The 21,336-nt window shown below is 35.5% G+C and overlaps 1 protein-coding gene across 5 annotated transcripts in view; it reads right to left on the minus strand.

Moving 5' to 3' along the window:
* TCERG1 (transcription elongation regulator 1) overlaps window positions 1-21,336 on the minus strand; it is a 62,182-nt gene that overhangs the window by 5,556 nt on the left and 35,290 nt on the right. For all 5 annotated transcript variants that reach the window (XR_004299412.1, XM_032404438.1, XM_032404436.1 and 2 more), the window contains 7 exons: window positions 21,042-21,177; window positions 20,129-20,218; window positions 11,732-11,850; window positions 7,474-7,624; window positions 2,989-3,153; window positions 2,566-2,748; window positions 444-623 (listed from right to left, as the gene is read on the minus strand). Coding sequence is in view for 4 of the 5 variants with exons in the window: in XM_032404438.1 (XP_032260329.1) it covers window positions 444-623; window positions 2,566-2,748; window positions 2,989-3,153; window positions 7,474-7,624; window positions 11,732-11,850; window positions 20,129-20,218; window positions 21,042-21,177 (1,024 nt within the window). In the remaining variant the exon portion in view is untranslated. The remainder of the gene's footprint in view (window positions 1-443; window positions 624-2,565; window positions 2,749-2,988; window positions 3,154-7,473; window positions 7,625-11,731; window positions 11,851-20,128; window positions 20,219-21,041; window positions 21,178-21,336) is intronic.

The following is a 21,336-nucleotide window of genomic DNA, read 5'->3' on the forward strand; positions in this document are numbered from 1 at the left end:
TCTCCATAGGTAACACCATAACTTCTAAAGAAACCATCACCAAAAAGAGATTACATAATCAGGAGAAAACCTGAACAAGAGAGGGTACAAACTGCCAAAGGAGGGAGCCATGGTGCCAAACTGAAAATGGAGCGAAAGATGGAATCTATTAAATATCTCATCAGGAGGGATCGATGATTACACAGCTTGGGACATTACGAACTACCACAGGAGCAGATACGAATGTTGAAACTGCAGAAGGAAGTAATCTCTACATAGTAAGAATGCCACGAACATTTTACTTTAAAAAGGAAAAATAAAATCAAAGAAGAAAGTGTCATAAAACTCATGAATTCTAGTAACGGATCTAAAGACCATGACGCTAATAATCACATCAGTGTTTTACTTTTGGAATTATTCATGAAGGCCCATCTAGATTAAAACAGGGAAAATAAGGGACTTACTGCAGAAGTTTCATCCAGAAGTTGCCTAAAGTGCTCCCTCTTCTTTTTGGTAAGTGCTTCAATGTGTTCATTAAAAAGCTTCTCTTTCTCCTCTCTTTCCAACAAGGATCCAGATTCCCAACGGTGATCTTTCCGCAGAGTCCTCCGAGTATCAGACCATGACACATCTGAAGAACGTACCTAAAAACGTACCAAAAAATTGTATCACCAGAGACTTATCTTCTCATATTTCAACAATAAAAGGCTTATTTACTTAATTTAGGAATGATACATTTAATAATAAAAGCAGCTTCTGGTGATTCCACCTTAAGCAGTCACTGAAAATCTTTTTTAAAGCCAGAAAGCCCACCACTCAGAGCTTCCCTAAGCTGTCAAGTATGGATTTACAGGTGGAGAAGGATGAAGAGAAGAACTTCTATTTAACATCTTACCAACTTTCAGTAGGAGAAATTCCTATTCTATTCCAAATAGAACAGGAAATATCTTACTGTAGTACTAAAGAGGTCACAGGAAAAAAAAAAAAACACTCAACAAATCTTGAGCTCCAATGTGTACTTATCAACTACATATGGAAAGTGACACTTCCGAGTATAAGCAAGAAATTAACATGGCTAAGGAGAGAAGACATGGCGGATCAGGCTGGTTCAACAACCAGCAGAAAGGTACGCTTCATGGCTTCAAATGGCATCACCAGTTATTGCTAGTCACACTGCTGCCAATGCTAAAGAAATATGGAAGGCTGAAAAGATAGGTAAGAAAAAAGAAAAATACGAAAACATTTATTTAACCAACATTTATCAAGCATCGATCAATGTGTCAGCTGAACACGGAGCTTGATACTGGAAAAAATTAAGACACTATCCCTTCCTTCAAAGGACTCACTTTTTTAAGGGGAAAGAGGTCTATAAGCAAGTAATTGCAACTGCATGTAGTAAGGGCTGCAGAGGTGTATGCTGACCACAGGGTGGCCAAGGGGAACAGGAAAAACAAATCCGCCTTAGATGGGTCAAGATCAACCTCACAAAAGAGATCTGAGTGTGATCTTGAACAATGAGTTTCTAACTGCAGTGGGAAGCATCCTAGCTGGAGGGATTGGCCTGAGCAATGACAGGATTCATTAATGTTAAGTGTGGTTCATTAGAGGTAAGCTCAGAAAGGCTGGAGCATAGGGGGCAAGAGAGGAACCAAAGAGGGTAACATAATATGAAGGTGGGGGAGTCAAGAAATGAATAGCCTTATGTATTATGCTAAGACAGAGTTTTAAATGTAGGCGACCACTAGAAGCACAGAGAACCTTCTCTCTGCAAGCCACAGGGAAAGTGACAAAATCATTTGGTTTTTATGATGACTTCTATGACTGCGATAAAGAGGATGAACTCGGGGGAAGTAAAAGCAGGGAGAACAATCAGGGAACGACTGTAACTGTCCAGAGAACAAAAAGAGGAAAATGAAAACAGATCATCAGAAGAAAGGGAAGAAATCAGAAGACATGACAGTAGTAATGAAAAGGGCCCTTACAAAAGAAGAGAACAGAAACAGCAGGAGAGACGGTGACAGGGAGAAGGGATGAAAAAAGTAGAACAGCAGAGCAGCCTTGGGCACTCACTGTACAGAGAAAACCCTACACACCTCAACAACCCTGGGTGATGCAGAAAGGTTTGTCAAGAAAATTCCAGGGTATCTCCTGAGGTCAGTACACCTCCAGTCCTAGATCTCACACCATCTACATGTACAGTAATTCATCATCACAGTGATGACCCTAAATCATCAAGAAAAAGGTTTAATTACGTTCAGCACATTTTATTACTATGGCATGTCAGTTTGTGATAATTTAAGATGACTTCCATCAAGAATAAAGAAGTTATCTTTGAGACTAAAAGATTACAAATTTTTATATATACAAAACATCTAACCTCTGAAAATGTTAAATAACTAGGGTTTTCCTATTCTAATGGTGCTAATGCCAAGAACTCCATTTTAAAACACCTTATAAAACAAATTAGCAAATTATATCTCTCAGAGTCAATCTAAATATGAAAATTTTCACTAACGAAGTAATATAACAGATCTCTCATGTCCAGTACTATAAAGGGGTGAGGGGGAAAGCAAGAGTAATATATACCATGTCAGACAAAAGAGCCTTGAAATTCTGGATAGCTTCTTCTCGTTTGTGTTGCTCTCTCTCTCGATCTATTTCTTTTGTTTGTTCTGAACGAGCCTTCTGAACCTCTCTTTCTCGTTCTCGAAGGCTTGCCTCAATGCGGGCTTGCCTTTCAAGCTCCTTTTCTTTTTCTGAGTCTAAATTCTGTAAAAGTAAAATTACAGGATCAAAATAGGTTTCCACAGAATAACTAGTATGCCAAATAGAAAATTTCAAACCTGGTTTTTAGCAAGAAAATTCCTAAACACTATACCTCGTTTCCATACCAACTACTAGAGATCTTATATTAAGAATACCAACAAGAAAAATTCCAAATCCCAAACAGGAGTGAATACCTTTATAATATAGCAATTAAGAATTTTATTATTCCATGCTTTCAGTTACCTTGGCTATTTTTTCAATATACTGTTTGAAAAGGTCTTCTCTCATTGATGAACTGTCCACTGCTTTGTAACGTGGATCACTTTCTACTTTGTCTTTCACTTTGCTCCATCGAGACTGACTGTCCAAGTGATGATTTGATAACAATTCAAAGAAATCCGATTTAATCTGTATTTCAAAACATGGAATGGGATGGGGGGAAATGTGCCATGAGAAATTCCTCCTATGCAAATGTTTGTAACCAGAAAAAACTATTCACTTACCTTAAAGATGGGAATAGTAATAACTTTTAAATGCATTTATTTAGAGTGGAATAATTTTTAGAATCGCTCTTTTAGGAAAAATATAAAGGACAACACACATATAAGCTCTCATTTAAAATCTACCAAGTTCAAGATAAATCATTTTCTCCAGTGAAATTATTCAAATGCAGAAAAAAATCTTAGGTTGTTTTTAACTTTTGCATTTCAGAACTGCCATTTTTTTATAAGAAATAAGAACTCACATTTATTTTTAGGTAAGATTCAGGCTTATGAACTGACAGTAAACTATACTTTAACATCAAGACACTAAGAATGACTTATTTTAAAAAGTACATGAGTAACATTTTTTGTTTGTTACAAAAAGGGGAATTTAGAGCTGAGCACAAATAAGTCTCATTCATTCGAAACTTGAAACTATACTGTCAAACGTCTAAAAACAGGTAAAAAACGGTAAATTTTTGTATTTTAGTTTAAAAAAAGCAATGTTTGCACCCTTACATGTAAATTACAGAATTTCTATGGTCATAATCAAGCATTACATAAACTATATTTAATTTTTTGTATTTAGCCATTAAATATGTATGCCTTTACCATTATACAACTCAAAATAAAAGTGTTAATGAATTTAACATTCTTAACCAATCAAGTACCAAGTTAGTAACATTATACCAAGGGTATGAAATGGTATTAATCCTTTAGTGTCAACATATACAATACTTAGAATCCCTCTCCCAAACTGTAATTCTCATTTTTTAAATAGGGAAGAAAGGGATAAAGAAGGCATTTATTTTTATGCACCTTTGAGGACCTGTTTTAAAATTCAGTCTCATTTAAATTATCTTGTACTCCTACCAGGGGGGATACCTGAGGTAGCAGTCAATTCAAGAGGATTCTGGCCATGTCAAGAACCTCTCCTCCCCATAGGGGTTAAACATGCTGGCTTCCCACCTGACCAAGGGAAGGAGAAATTAGGAATGGAATCATTCCTTCTGCCTATTCCAACCCTCATTTCCCCTATGAGAGGATTAAAAGGGAGAATGATGTCCTTTCTGGAAAACATGGTAAGGTTGTGAAAAAGAGTTTCCCTATTAGAGATTTTTTTTAAAAAGACAAGAGCTAACCAACTGTGGATTTCTTTACTACTGAACTTAGCTCTTGCCTTTGTTCGGAATAGAAAGAAATACTCATAAACCCAGTATTTCTAGACAGTGAAAAAGAAACTACTTGATATAGTGATTTAACAATTTTTCTGTTCATCTTGTCTACTTTGTATCTGACATGATGAACACCCAATTCCTAGATGCATATAACTACAAAGCAAAATTGACAAAATTTGTATTAAATAAAGCATGCAAGCTGTATCAAATAGGAATCTTTCCAAGCCACAGGAATTTATATTGATTTAAGACAATTTTCACATATTAGACACGAAACCTATAAAGTAAGGATTATCATACAGGTCTTAAAAAATGTGTGATGTATAAACAAAGTGAACTTTAAATGAAGTTAAACTTCCTTTCACTATGGATACTACCATGACAGGCTATTACATGGCTTACCAAAGCTGCTATTTGTATGGGAATTATTTAACAACTGAGTAAATGTCAAAAAAAAAAAAAAAATGTAAGTTACCACTAGCAGCAATTCAAGGCCCTGTATCCCCTATTTTCTTCTGTCTCCAAATGGAAGTACCTTACCATCTACGCTGTTCAGTTTAATAGGGAAAAAAAGTCTCCCTAGACTAATAATGTACTGTAACAAAAATATTTAATTTGTTCAAAATGAAATTTAAGGGAAGGTAGAGAGAAAAATGCCAACTTTATGAGAGGATTAACTCTATTATATGCAACTTCAAATGTGTTGTTCCAAAAGGTATGTTACTTGAACCAGAATTTTATAAAAACTGGTTATAATAAAAAATTGTAATAAAATAAACAAAAACTTGAGGGTAGCTATTTTGGCAAGCAAAACAGCCCAGTAAAATAAGCAGAGTTTTAGGGACATTTTTTTATAAAACTGAAAATAACCAGTAAAACCTCCATGAAAATGATTTTACCCTTTAGCTTAAAAATGTCTACTGAAGGAAAAAAGCAACTTCACCAAAAATCAATGTCCTTCATAGGTTTCTGACTCAGCAAGTAATTACCTTTAAACCTTTACTATTCAGCTATTAATTGCATTATCTCAATGCTACAAACAGCAGCTAGAGAATCACAAGAACAAAGAAAGAAACTCCAATATACCAGCACCATGCTACTAGTACTAATCCTACCATTCAATTAGTTAAAATGTGATTTTTAAAAAACGGTATAGACAATATACTTCATAAAAATAAATATTTACTGTACAGTAAAAGTCATGAAGTGGTAAAACTTCATTAACCAGCTACTTCTCCGAATGTGAATATAAAATATACTATATTTAAACCCTTACTTTAAAGATTTTTGTTTCCATGGCCTAGTTAGTAATTTTGCATTCTTTAAACTGGCTGAGAAAGTTTCACTTTAGTAATTTCCGGCCTCTTTTTAAAAAATTAAGTAATGATACAAAACCAAACCTGTAATTTAGAGAATTTTATAATCAAAAAAAAATAAAGCTGAATATATTAGGGTTATTTAGATGTAATGTCTATTTAATTTATTTCAATTAACACATTGTGGGCACAACTCTCATCACTTCATAAGGAAAAAGACTAAAAAAATGTAAAGTACCGGAACTGTGGGAGGCTAAAGTCACCACAGAGAGATACCAATTCTTTCCTCACTAGGGAATCCCATAATACTTTGCGTATCAGTGATTGACAGCTGTCAGACTGAACTGATTGAAAGGCAGCACAGCACAAAACTGTAAAGTCTATCCACTTGTTATAAAACAGAATACACAAAAATAGTGACAAAAAAAGTGTTTAGAAAAAGAACATTAGTTACAAATGCAAAGACAAAAACATTCAATTTGTATAAAAGCAATCACACAGTAGCATTCATTTATTTACTTGGTTTTCTTTAATCAAATAGGTTATTACTAAAAGTCAAAAGTAGCAAACAATTCACTAACATGACTCTAACTGAACACTCAATTTTGCACATTTCCTGAGAAGCATAATCATTTGAAAAAGAAAAAAGTTGACACTGAAAAATTTCTGGAAGGATCTACACAGAAGCCCAATGTAGCATATAATCAGGAAGTTTCAGGTATTTCTGACAAAAGTCATTTCACCCAATACTATTACTATTTACAGTGAAAAAGGCTTCTTCTCGGTAAGAGTGGTATTATTTCCCTAACAACATTTCTTAAAAGAAGTTGTGATGTTTTAACTTTCTGGAATAACGGGCCATTTTAAATGTCAAAAATGATTAGGCTTCAGAGGTTCTTTTTCTCCATTCACAAAGCACACAGGGACACTAAGGAGAGTGGCTGCATGTTCTGACGGTTCACGCACCACTGGTGCCATCTCCACCAGTCTGCTTCTCCAGTGGTGGGCTCCCCTCCATTCCTGACACTGCTATCAAATGACATTTGGAATTCATTAATCTTTAATAGCTGACCTTTATTTCTGATAAGCAATAATTTATACGTAAGATATGTTTACTAAAAGATTAGAAAGTCACTAAAATGCTATCTTTTAGAAGGCAAAAAAGATAAGAAACCTTTTTGAAATTTAAAGGTTACTGCTTATTAAGAATCTTGAAATCTTAGCAGGCACCAGTGAATAAACAGACCTAATAAGTCAGTTCTGGGTTTACTGGGCATCTCAGTATTAATAAATTGTAAATGTAAAATAAAATATAAAGCAAATCTAAGTAGTTTAGTGAAGTTATTAAAATAAACATCATGGAGCACCTGGGTGGCTCAGTTGGTTAAGTGTCTGCCTTCGGCTCAGGTCATGATCCCAGGGTCCTGGAATGGAGCCCCAACGTGGGGCTCCCTGCTCAGCGGGGAGCCTGCTTCTCCCTCTCCCTCTTCCCCTCCCCTTACTTGTGCACGCTCTCTTTCTCTCTCAAATAAATAAATAAATTTTTTAAAAATGAAAAATAAAATAAACATCATGGAAATAAAGGGACAATTCACACATATAAACGAATATAAAAGTTAACTTATAAAGCTAAACAGTAAATGTGAGTCCTGTAATTTATGCCCATGAACAAGATTAGCAACACAGCCCCACATTAGTCCCTTCCTATTCACACTCCCATCAATCACACCACCGGAACTAAAACCATCTTACCTTCTCACCTCTGGTCTTCGAATCTTCTTTCTCTTTCTTCCTTGCAGCTGCCACAAATTCATTAAACAAGGCTTCTCGATCTTTCATCTTTTCAATTGCTTTGAATCTTGAATCTTTAGCATGCTTGGCTGCAAATTCACTAAAAGTAGCTCTGTAACAAAATGGCAAGTGTGCTAACTTTGGTAGAGCTATTTCTGCTTGTAGAAAGGTATAGCAGAAGATACCATTTTTCCAGCAAGAGTATGTGCCAAAGAGCCATTGAGCCCCAACATCTGCCCAAACAGTAAACAATGAGCAACAGAAAAGAGTAAAAAAGGGCTAAAGGGTGAAAATGTGGTTAGCGATTTGTATACTATCAGCAAACGGTGGGATAACACATCAGAGAACAAAAAATGTATGTGCTCCAAGAGACTTCAGAGCTCATCTATTTTCACACTAAGAAGAGGTTCAGTCTTGCTTCCAGCTGTGGAGAAGTAACTTTATTGAATTAGCTCTCCTTCCAGGAGCAACTATGAAACAGGACAAAATACACGAAGCAACTGATTTCAAAACAGTAGACAACAGGGAGAGTACTAAGACTGAGGAAAGCCCCACTGCCCTCTGCGTCAGGACAATTTCCCAAGAAATTGTACTCCAAGCAGAGTACAGTGGCCTCAAAAGTCAGAAGCAGTGAAGATCAGAGTTTGGGTGCTAAAATGGCAGAGGAAAAAGCTATAGGAAGAAAGTACCCCATAAGTACACCAAAAAGCAATTCCCCGTGAGTGTATGGCCAAGGCTGGACTGCAACAGCATGCCCCCCACCAAAGTGCTACATGGTTAAGAGCAAAAAACAGATCTTAGAAGTTGACAGTACAGAAAAAGAACAGCATTAGGACAATAAAGTCCACAAAAGATGAACAAGGGAGACAAAGCTGGACCGCTGAAAAGCACCTTCCACCTTCTGAGATCCACACTAACAAAGCCTTAAATCAAAACAATTAAATTAACATAATCAGCCTGTAATAAAGTGAACTGCCTGTGAAAACAAAAATCCAGAATTTCCAATATTCAATCAGAAAACACTAAACACACCAAGAATGCATAATCCATACCAAAAAATTTTTAAATCAACAGAAACTAAACCCAAAATGTCCAGATGTTGTTCTAGGCAGAGACAAATCCTTTAAAATTATTATAATTATACCGAAAGGATTAAAGAAAAATAGGTTCAAAGAACTAAAACAAGGTCTTAATGAATGAACAAAAAAAGGGAGTTTCAGCAGAGATACAGAAAATAGAAAAAAAGAACCTAAAGCTAACTGAAAGGAAAAATTCACTGGATGGGCTTAAAAAAGGAGGAGACATAGAATAAAGAGCCAGTGACTCCAAGTTAGATCAGTAACAGTTATCTAATCAAAAGAGTACACAGAAAAAAAATTAGGGGGAGGAGGAGAATAGTCTCAGAGACATGCGAGATAATACCAAACACTTTAAAATAGGTGTAATTAGAATTCTAAAAGAGAAAAGAATGAATCAGAGCAGAAAAAATGCTGATCAAAAATTTTCCAGATTTGATGAAAACATCAATGTACAGATATGCAAAAAGCACAGCAAGCTGCCAAGCAGGCTATATGAAAAGATGAGGCCTATGAGGGCTAATGAGGCTCAGCATAAAAAAAATTTTTCTTCACAAATAAAAGGCATTTATATAGTCTTCATACGTTTGAATATACCTCAATATTTGAAGCTTTCCCCTTACATAATGATAATTTGCTCTTATAATAAATACTCCCACATTTAGCATGTTTTTAGAGGGGAAAAATAAATCTTACTTTCTCCTTTTAAGAACTATTTAACTATTTCAACGCACACATAAAACTACATCTTCTCAGGTGTTAAAGGTTCTACTACAACTTTCATTAATAAAGAAAAAATTGGTTAACTTCGGAATTTAGAATTTAAAACATCAACTGAAAACTAGGAGTACCACTCCCAGCTAACATTTGTTATTTTTACGCTCCAGCAACCAAATCCAGATTATAAAAATCTTTTACATGCAACTGTTATTACTTAGAATACCTAATTTCATTAATTCAACATTTTTAACAACAGGATATATTGTAAACCTGGTCTGAATAATGGAAATGTAACTTTAATAAAATTTTGAAGTAAAAATTGCATGTCCCAGAAAAGGGATCACATGTAGCCCATCAAATGTTTCTTTTCATGATAAATTAAGCACCTTGCATTATAGTTTTAAGAAAGAAGAGCAATTACTACTATGATTAAAGAATAAACCTTTTTTTAAAATGTAAAATCAACTTATAAAAGTGAGAATTAAATAATTATTATTTTTCACCAGAAAAGACCAAGATGAAGTTTTAGCATTAGATTCAGATAGATTTTTATATGACTCCAAAAAGCACTGCTTGGTAACAGACATGTTACCCTTTTTTCTCAGGGAGAGTTGAGGGTGGACAGTAGTAGTAGTAGACCAGTAAGAGTAGAGTGACCAGGAGTTGACCCTAGGAGGAATGCCTTAAGATTTCCATCAAAATAGAAAAGAGACAGAGAATGGGTACTAAGGTAATTCTCCCCAGTCATTCTTTCCCTTAGAATAAACTCCAGGGCTTTTTATCTACAAATTCTACTAAAAAGCTTTGTTGATAGTAGTCTTTTTCCATTACAAAGTGGACTTAAGTTAATGGGCACTATTTTCTCCATTTTAAGTTTTTCCTCATTTTCTGCCACTCACTAAAATTGGTCCTAATCTCTATGCTAGTGTTGAATGTATTAATATAACAATACAGCACAATGTCCGCAGTGCCAAGACTTCTAGTTATGTACCTCATGGCTTTATTTTTTGAAGTAACCTGCGAAGTACAGATCACTCCAACAATTCTATGAGCCCCAAAAGAACACCAACAGGATACTGTGACACAGCAAGACTTTGTCAAATCCACAAAATGGAAATCTCTTCAGAGTCTCAGTTATTGCCAGATTCATACTGGTTTTAATAAATAGATATATTTTGCTGAATCACTTCAAAACAAGCTGCAGACATGCAGACATCATGAGACTTCACCTATAAATATTTCGGCATGTATCTCCCTCGGAGTAAACCTTTTCCCCTCCACAACCACAATACCCCCAAAAACTATGAATTCTCTAATATGTAATAACAAACCATGTTCAAATTTACTCAACTGCATCCCAGTTGCAAGTGTCTGACCCAAGAACTCACCCTTCTGATTAACCAACAGAAAGGCCCAAGACCCCTCAGAGTCTGAAACTCAATTACCCCCTGACAAATATTACATTCTTCAGAGCCACAAATACTCTGTTGGCTTTATTGTCTGAAGTGTATTAATGCCATAGGTTTCTCTTCATGTTTCAAACATAAAATTGTAATACCAAGTACACTTTCTCAAACAACATCACTCTTATCTCCAATGACAAAAGTGACTGTTTAAACAAGATGAATTTTTATAAAAACTACCATTTAACCCAGATGCTCTGCGATTCTACCCTATAGTTTTGGAAATTCTCCATATTATGAGGTGTTCACAGCAGCCTAAAAACACAACTGATAAAACTAAGCCACAAATAAGAAAGTAATTCTCCCTTGCCTAATCTGTGCTTAGCACCGGAATCTAATTGAAATCCCACATTCACTTGTGCAAGCTACCTAATTTACTCTTACTTTCCTTATCTGCAAAACAGGTATGAGAGGAGTCCGTTAATCATGCGTGTAAGTTTGTACATATATCTTTAAGTGCACATAAAATATCCACGAAATGATGCCATTACTGTTATGATGCTAGTCACATAAGTTTAAAATGTCTCATCTTCTTCGGCCCATTACACATACTCACTACCCATTAACAATCAATTGAAAATGTCAGACAAAAACATAATCTAGACAGAGAGGTCCTTAATCACTCCAATTCCATCAAAATAATGTCCCTGTGCTGCAAGTTATTAGGTGTAAAACTTTAAGATGGAGACAGATTTTTTTTTTTTAATCATTTACCAGTTTCTAGAGAAGGAAATTTATTCCCTTAGGGAAGCTTTTAAAACAAAGGTACCCTTCTTGAAAACCAATGCCTCTCACAGGGCACAAGAGATTCCTCTAAAGGAAATATATTAAGAATGAAGATCAGAAATGCAGCCACCAATAATCAAATAATCCAATTATCCAAAAGATACGTATTCTCTTAGCTGGTCTTAGGAGAAAGCACATAAATATTTTGAAATGTTACAATAATGAACCATATACCTTGGATTAAATTTTGCTTCTTCCATCATTTTCTTGAAATCTTCCTTGGCTTGCATTATTTTGTTTTTCTTTTCCCTGCGTTCTTCCTCAGCCCTCGTCTTTACATACTGATCAAATACCTATCACAAAAATAAACCAATTTGACAAGTTAGTCTTTCATATAAATAATTTAATTACCAAACTACGGAATCTGTAAGAAAATACTAAGTCAATATCTTTGTCCAGAATGTAACAGAAAAATACACTAACTATAGATATCTCAATTATATGCGGACTATCTATAGCAAGTCTCAGAAGCCCTCTGTTTAGATTTCCAGAACAGAGTTAAAAAGCCCCTGTAATTTTCATTTTCCCTGATTACAAATTGAATACATGTTTACTAAAAAAATTTCAGGCAATATAAAATGTATAAAAGAAATTACAGTCCTTCCAAATCTTTCTAGAAAAAAACATCAGCAGTATGGGTTTAAATTTATTTCGGTGGTTCTCTTTAAGGCATAACTATTTTCACCAAAATGTAATGCTTTACAGTTTAAATTTATTTCTGTGGTTCTCTTTAAGGCATAACTATTTTCACCAAAACGTAATGCTTTACATCTATCCTATAGTATTTTCCCACTTAGTAACATATAGACAAGGTAATAAACTGAACACGCACACCTATTTCCTGTTTTCTTCAAATGCCATAAAATGCCAATAGAGGATTTTTTTTTTTTAAATCACAAACCAACAAGAACAGGCCAATGGGAAAAAGAGAAAGAGCAACTCTCGATGGTGAAAAGCACATGGATAAGTAGTAAAGGACTTGGAGGACATGAGAAAGCAGACCCTAATTTAGCAGTCAAGAAAACAAAGAAACCAATTCTTTTTTTTAATTAGAGAATCCTCAAACAGCTCCACAGGTGACAGCACCAGATATCCATAGAAGTGAGGGTAGAGTATAGCTATAATAAGGTTCTTTAAGAATGAGTCAATCAGTAGATCCCCCTTGCCAACTTCATGTACTGGAGGGCACTATCACTCCTGAACCTAAGTAAAAGGCAGGTGATTAGTCTCTAGAACAAGGGATGGCAACTCACAATCTGCCGGCCAAATCTGGCCTGCTGCCTATTTTTGCACAGCCCAAAAAAGTTTTAACATTTTTAAACGGTTAGGAAAAAACATACTAGAAAATTTCATGACATTTCATGACACATGACAATTAAATGAAATCCAAATTTTAGGGCCCGTAACTAAAGCTTTATTTGAACAGTCATATTCACTCCTTTACATCTATCTATGGATCCTCCTACACTAGAGCTGCAGAATTATACTATAGTGACAGGGACCAGATGGCCCCCAAAGTTACAATATTTATTATCTGACCCTTTATGTTAAAATTTTGCTGATTCTTGCTCTAAAAGGTATGCGGTATCTCTGGCCTGAGTTGGGGAGGGGGTGCGGGGGAGGGACAACATGAATTAGAAATGGGGCATACGAGAGAAAACAGTGAATTAACCAGTTACATACCAAACATAAGACACAGTTCTCCCAGAACAAAAGCAGTAAGGACTCTGTCCTCTCATCAGGACACGAAAGGTTCTTATCAAGAATCTGACCAGCCTAAAAATTACCTGCACCAGGAGATCCTCAACAAACTGGCTTAAATCACCCTACAGCAGGGTTTTTCAACCTCAGCACTTATGGCACTTGGGCCAAATAATGTTTAGCAGCAACCGTGGACACCAGATGCCAACAGCACCCCCTCAGTTGTGACAACCAAAAATGTCTCCTGGGGCAAAACTGTCCCTGATTGAGAAGCAAGGCTTTACAGTAAAGCCAAGTCATGGGAGCCCAATTAGATGCTCAGAGTGCCCAAAGAGCATTTTAGTGCTTCATTCCTAATCATGAGAAGTCCAGGTCTCTTTAAAGACATCTAAGGAAACTCTCCAGCATGAAAAATAGAAACCAAAATAGAAAACAGAAACTGTGCATGAAAATGAAAACTTAAAAGAAAACAATCCTCAACAATCTCATAAAACTAAGATACTATAACCATAAAACAAGAAAAAAGAAATCCTAGAAATTAAATTATGACAGAAGAAATGAAATATTAAAGGATCAGACTATAAAAATGAGAAAGTCACCCAAAATGTTTTTTTAAAAAAGGGCAGAGGTAGAAAACAAGAGGGAAAAAAACTTTAAGGACAAGCCCACAAGGGCAAATTTAAACAGGTGGAAACAAATCAAAAAAGCAATACAAGAAAATCTCCCAGAACTGAAAGATACAAATTCACATACTAGAAGGGCCACCAAGGGCCCAGCACAACAGGCCCCTTCCACCAAGGCACATAATCACCATGAGATTTCAGAACTCCGTACACTAAGAGAAAGATCCTACATGCCTACGAAGGAAAAATAAACACGTCCATAAAGAAAGGAACAAGTAAAGATGGATTCAAAAACAATGAAAACTAGAAAAAGCAACATCTTCAAAATCCTGAAAAAGATTTCCAATTTCAAATATCTTAACCAAACAATTCCAAATTAAGGATGTACAATAAAGGTGTTTTCAAATATGCCAGGCTTCAGAAATTTATTTCCCATGCATGTTCTCCCAAGAAGCTATTACAGGGATGAAATGCGTCAAAACGGAGTAAACCAAGAAAGAAAAGACTTATGATGTAGGAAACAGGTGAACCCTCCCCCCTCACACCCCCGGCCCACCAAAAAGAGAGATGAGGGAAATCCCAGGATGATAGTAAAGACTGGTCATCCTCAAAAATGACAGCAATACATCAGGTGTAGAGGGCAACCAGTCCAGAATGAAGCAAATCAGAAGGCTCTGGAAGAAATGTCTTCAGAAAGATAAAACTGGGGCAGCACTCTAATATTTTTCCTAGCATATCTTATAGAACTATTTGACTCTTTAAATGTGTGCATGCACATCTTCAGAAAAAGTCAAGCAAAAAATGTTTTCTTTAAAAAACTTCAAACTTCTTTCCAGGTCAGTCCATATATATCTACTAATCTTTAATAGCTAAAGAGAATTATCTACAATTATCTCACCAGTCTCCTGCTAGGCATGTAGGTCATTTTCAGTACCCTCTAAATATATCACTGCAATAAATCCTGAAAGCATTTGCATGCTGACGGAAATGGGAAAGAGGGCTCTCTTCAACCCCTCTCTCCTTTCTTGGTACATACTTTCTTTTTCTTTTTTTCTTTTAAAAGATTTATCCATTTCAGAGAGAGTACACGGGGGAGGGGGAGAGGGGGAGGGGAAGCCGACTCCCCACTGAGCAGGGAGACAAGGAGGGTCGAGGGCCCCAGCCAAATGAGCCACCCAGGCACCCCCTTGGTATATACTTTCTTATTTGTGAAAGTAATAAATTAGAAATAAAACCCAAGTGAATTTATGTTAACTTTCTTTTCAGAAGCTCGAGAAAACTTCACATCCCCTCCTCTGGGATATCCCACACCAAGGTTAGGATTTAGGAGTTCTGTTATGCTTCCAAGTTTCTCCTAATTATTTGTGTCGTGCCTCCCAATACACTTGGGCTTTATGTTCCTACTTTAAGCAGTTATTTCTTACAACATCAACTTGTGAACAAAATGTTGTAATTAACACCATGACAGTTAGTAAGTTTTTAAAAACTTCCTAGTTGACTTTTATAGGTATAATCAAAACCATCCAAAATAAAGGACTATACTGTCTAAGCCAAAGCAGCTTCCAGGGTGCTGGTAATATTCCATTTTTTTGCTTTTTTTACATCACTTTATTGATGTATGATTGACATACAAAAAGCTATACACATTTAATGTATACAATTTGATAAGTTTGGAGATAAATATACATCTGGGAAACCACCACAGTCTATGCCAAAAACATATCTATCACCTCCAAAACGTTCCTCCAGCCCTTTTAATTTATTCTTATTTTATATGTGGTATTAAGAACACTTAAGATTTATCTTCTTAGCAAAACGTTGAGCATCCAATACAGTACCACTAGCTATAGGCACTATGCAATACAAACCTCTAGGACTTAGCTGTCTTGCATAACTATTTATGCGCACTTTGTGAAACTTGGGATTTTTAGACTTTATGTATATTTTTCTTCAAAATATAAATTTGTGAAAAGTATGGGTGTGATATTGTGTTGTAAGAAAACATAATAAAAGTAAAAAAAAAGAACAGAGAAGCAAAAAAAAGAAAGAAAAAATATATATATATTTGATAAAGAATGAAATATTGCCATTTGTAACAACACAGATGGAGCTAGAGAGTATTATGCTAAGCAAAATAAGTCAAGAGAAAGACAAATATCGTATGATTTCACTCATATGTGGAATTTAAGAAACAAAACAAATGAGCAGAGGGAAGAAAGAGTGAGAGACAAACCAAGAAATAGACTCTTAACTAGAGAGAACATGCTGATGGTTACCAGCGGTGGGGGGGGGGAATGGGTAAAATGGGTGATGGGGATTAAGGAGGGCACTTGGGATGAGCAGCACCAGGTGTTGTATGGAAGTATATATTGTGTACCAGGGACTAGTATTATACTATATGCAACCTAATTGGAATTTAAATAAAAAAGAAAATATATGTATTTGGTCTTCATCTTGGCTCCTGGCCAGAGTTCCTAAAACCCTTATAATTTCCTAAGTGTTAAGAACAATTTGATGTTATTCATAACAAGGCCCTTTCACCTATACCTAAGTTAGTGTCAGTGAAATGATTTCTGGAAAGCTTCTAGATAACCACAGGATGGCAGAAAGTCGCCAGTGGAACCAACCATATCATTTGAGCATTGGAACTTCCAAGGGCTATGACTGAGTCCAATCACCAATGGTCAATGACTTAATTGATCACTCCTATGTCATGCTGCCTCCATAAAAATCATAACCAAAGGGGTTCAGAGAGCTCCCGGCTTGGTAAACATTTCCATGTGCCAGGAGAATGGCACACTCCCAACTCCACAGGGACAGAAGCTCCAGCATCCAGGACCCTTCCAGATCTCACCCTATGTACGTCATCTGCTGTTCAATTGTATCCTTTATCATATCCTTTCTTATATTGTAAACCAGTAAACGTAAGTGTTTTCCAAAGTTCTGTGAGCCATTATAGCAAATTATTAAACCTGAGGAAGGTACTATGGGAAACCCTGATTTGTAGCCAAACTCAACAAAAGGGTGCAGAACCTGGGAACCTACTACTTGTGATTGGCATTCAAAGAGAGGGCAGATCTTGTGAGACTAAGCCCTTAATCTGTGGGATCTGACCCTAATTCCATGCAGACAGTGTCAGAATTCAACTTAATGGTGGGTCAGCCAGCTACTGTCAGAGAACTGATTGATGTGGAAAAATACCTACACATTTGATGTCCAAGTATTCAATGTGTAAAGGAAGTTTTTCCTTTTCAACAGGTCTCTATTATTTGATTCTCACTTCAATTTAATTCAATTTATAATTTGATACTGACTCAGTAAACAGTGGCCAAGACGGCCAGTTGACAGTCACTAACTATCCTGGTAATGTATTACCATATTCTAACACTATCAATCTTAAAAAGCTCTCAATAACACATAACTATATTAAAATGTTTATTTTTGAAATAAGGTTAACAGACAATTTATTTTAAAGTGTTAGCCTAACTGGTCTCTACATCAGAGCCTAAAATCCTGCATGGAAATGCTATGATTCTGTTGAAAAATGTTATTCACTTTTAAACTTGTCAAAACAGGGGTGCCTGGGTGGCTCAGTCATTAAGCATCTGCCTTCGGCTCAGGTCATGATCCCAGGGTCCTGGGATCGAGCCCCGCATCAGGCTCCCTGCTCTGCAGGAAGCTTGCTTCTCCCTCTCCCACTCCCCCTGCTTATGTACCCTCTCTTGCTCTGTCTCGGTCAAATAAATAAATAAAATCTTTTAAAAAAATAAATAAAATAAACTTGTCAAAACAAATACAACAAAAATATTTGACTCCTTAAGTGATCTTTTATCAAAAACAAGATTATATAAAGAAAATCTTAAGTTAAAATTTACGGTTACAATTATATAAAATACTGCTTTTATAATGATGTAAGATATACATAAATCCAAAGAAAACTAGAAAAGGACAGAAGCGAAAGATGTACTTTTAGGTTATGAGACATTTTCAATGAAATTGTTAGTTTTTTTTAAATCAAAACACGTATTTCAGAAATGAAGTTATAAAGTGCAAATATGTAACCTAGCACTTAACTGGTTTCTCCCTGATTTTATACTCTTATGCAAATAATAAAACTAAGTACTGAAAAAGTACATGGATTAATGCCAAATGTTAGCTTCCCCTTTCATTTCTTACACTGCAGTTGGAAGAATTCCACTCAAACGGCATGAGAACCTTTAAGTAAAATTTTTATTTAAATAAAACAATGCTTGGTATTTTTCCTCTTTTTAACTATTACTCCTATAGGAGTAATAGGAGTGTAACACCATCAGCTTACAAAATGCCTCCTAAATTGGGAAAGAATTTTAGCTCTCAATACAAGCTTGTAATTTAACTCAGTAAGAAACTATAACACTCAGTAGCATGACGAGAAAGTCTCAAAAATTTTAAAGTACACCTCCAGAGATATTTAGGTTAAGCATTGTTCCAGGCATTACACATACAACAATGAACAAAACAAAGTTCCAGCACTCAGAATTTATATTCTGCAGTAGGAGGAGACAGAAGATAAGATAATTTTAGATAATCAGAGCTATGAGTGCTATAAAGGAAAGAAGGCAAAGAGATACATTGATCAGAAGGCATTTGCACAAGCACCTGAATAAAATGATAGAGCATATACAGACACCTGGGGGAAGAACATTCCAGACAAAGAGAAGTACCAGAATATGCCTTACTTGTTCAAGGCATAACAAAGGAAGTGTGGCCAGAATGAATAAATCTAAGAAAAGAGCTTCAAGAAGTATGCAGTTAAGAGTGTTAACCATAAAGAATTTCAATTTTATCCTAATGAAATGGGAAGCCCTGGACATTTTTTAAGCAAGGGAACAGTAACAATACCTTAATCTGTCACTTAAACTTTAAAATTAGTGTGGCTGCCATGTGGAAAAAGAACTTGACTATAGAGAAAGCAAGAACAGAAGGAAGCAAAGATATCAGTCAGAGGCTACAAGGATGCTGAGAAATGATCATGGTGCCTTGAAATACAGTAATACTGGGGGAAATGGTGAATAAGAAGTTGTATTTACAAGCTTTTAGAGGCAGATTTTGCTGACAGACTTGAAATGTGCAATGGGGAGAAGTAAAGAATCAAGGCTGATTTATACTTCTTGATAGGGCCATCAACCCAGGAGAGAATGAGACCATCACACAGTTTAAAACAAACAAAACCAAAAAACCCTACTATGCTTGAAATGCAGATGCAAATATATCTGGAAGTCATGCTTTTCTATTACACATACAAAATACATGTCTGGCACACTATAAATGTCCTCTCATCATAAAAAGTTTGTGATGAGACCTACATGCATAATGGCACAAGCAGTGCAGAGAATTATTCCAACTGTTAAATTGTCAATATACAGGACAGACTACCAAATGAAATCCTGTAGCTCAACAGCCCTATAGCAAGTGGTTCAACATACTCACCATTCTAAAGACATCACTGTCTGGGTGGTCCAGGTAATTCAGAAACTATGTAAGTTGAAAGTGTGCAATGCTTTAGAGGAAGAAGCAGTCATTGTGAGATGATACGTATTGCTGAGTCACCATGGGAATCAATGGCAACTCAATAAGAGGCGACTCTAATTCATGTTAACTCTAGTTCAGCAGACACCCTCAAGTATCCATCAATTCTTTAAGTGTATAACGAAAAGACATTTAACAGTTGCCACTTAGATGTAGAATGTACCCATAAAACGTAAACATGTCTTTGAATGTTGTCTATCTACAATACACACACTCTCATACATATATATACACTCTCATACATATATATTGGCACTAACAGGAAGGTTATTAACACCAGTATCCAATCATGGTCCCATCAGTTGGGTAAGATTGTAGGTGTTTCTTTTTCCTTTCCATTCATCTGTACTTTTCTTTTTCTACTCTAAATTTGCAGCATTTGCCCAAGAAAAAGTAAATTAATAAGCACAATGAAATGCATTTTGAAAACTTTAGATAAAACCTCAGCATGTATGAGGCATAAAGACAAAATGCTGATGAAGCAACAGCCACATCCATAATAAAGGCAAAACTAACTATTTAAATGTCCACATAGTCGGTAACTGTTTCTAAGATATAAGACTATGTTTTTAAAGTACTGTGTTACGGGGTGGGGGGAAGGATGGTATTTTATTCCTTACATTTTAAAAATTATGCTGCTAAGGGATATACATTTCTTAAATAATTATTTTCCTTTTACCTGTTTTCTCTCTTTAGGATTGAGAAGTAAGTACCGAGGATCAAAAACTATCTTGTGCAACTCCTTCTCCCATGTTGAAAAAGCAGACACCTTTAAAATAAAAATGTATTGCCTCATAATTAAGTTGGCTCTAAAAACATAAAGGTCATATAATTTTCCTTGAAATCTACAGGACATCTGCTTAAAAAGGAGACATAATAAAAACCATACTGAAGTTTCCATCACTAATAAATGACAAGCAGTGGGAGGCTAGCAACAGCAAATTTCCACACTAATTGGCTCTGAACATTTCTATATTATATAGAAATAACACACACTTAATTAGTCATTAAAATAACCACTACTGTGTGACATTTTAAAAATCAGTACATCAAAAAAGCCTTGAAGATTTGCATTTTGATTTCCCAGGCTTTCTCCAATCTTGTGAACAATGTTGTGATTTTAAATTGAACAAATATACTTATTCAAATGAATATGTGAATATGTGAACCAAAAGGCTGAAAACCCCTCTCAATTAAGCTTTATTAATAATATCATAAAGTACCAGTTCTCCTTTAACCAAAACCATTCTGGGAAGTATTAAAGAATTATATATGCCTTACCTATCCCACGTAGTCCGCCATTCTGTAATGTTAATACTCTGTTAATACTCATCTTATATTACTCACCAAAATGTAATGACCCAATAAATGTTAAATGTTATTTGTATTTAAAAGGATAGTAAAATGGCATTTAGTTAAACATGATAGGATGAGCCAAGAAAAAGGCTGTTTGAGAGAGTACAGTAATTTGATAGGCTTCCCGTATCCCCCCCCACAACATGAGCACTAACCTTAGACTTGACCTTTTAGCAAGACATATTTATATTACTTATACAAAACAGAAATATCTCCCCCAAAGATTGTTTTCTGACCCCTCTCTCTAGCAGCATGTCCTTGAACTGCTTCATTCTGGCCTCCAGAGGGACAATGGCCCTTTCTCGGGCAGCTTTAATTTCAGCTTCCATCGCAGCTTCTTTCTCTGAATCAATGTCTTTATTATCGTCTCTCCTATAGAAAAAATAAAATATAAGGCATCAACTGACAAAATATTAATAAGGAATCTTACTAAAATCTTTACATCAATGGAATATTCAAGACTCACTACTGAGCAGCATATTTTTGGCAAAAAAAATTATATTGAGGGTTTCAAATGAACTCTAAGGGATA

Source organism: Phoca vitulina, unplaced genomic scaffold (genome assembly GCF_004348235.1).
Source record: "Phoca vitulina isolate PV1807 unplaced genomic scaffold, GSC_HSeal_1.0 scaffold6, whole genome shotgun sequence".
NCBI classification, from domain to species: Eukaryota; Metazoa; Chordata; class Mammalia; order Carnivora; family Phocidae; genus Phoca; species Phoca vitulina.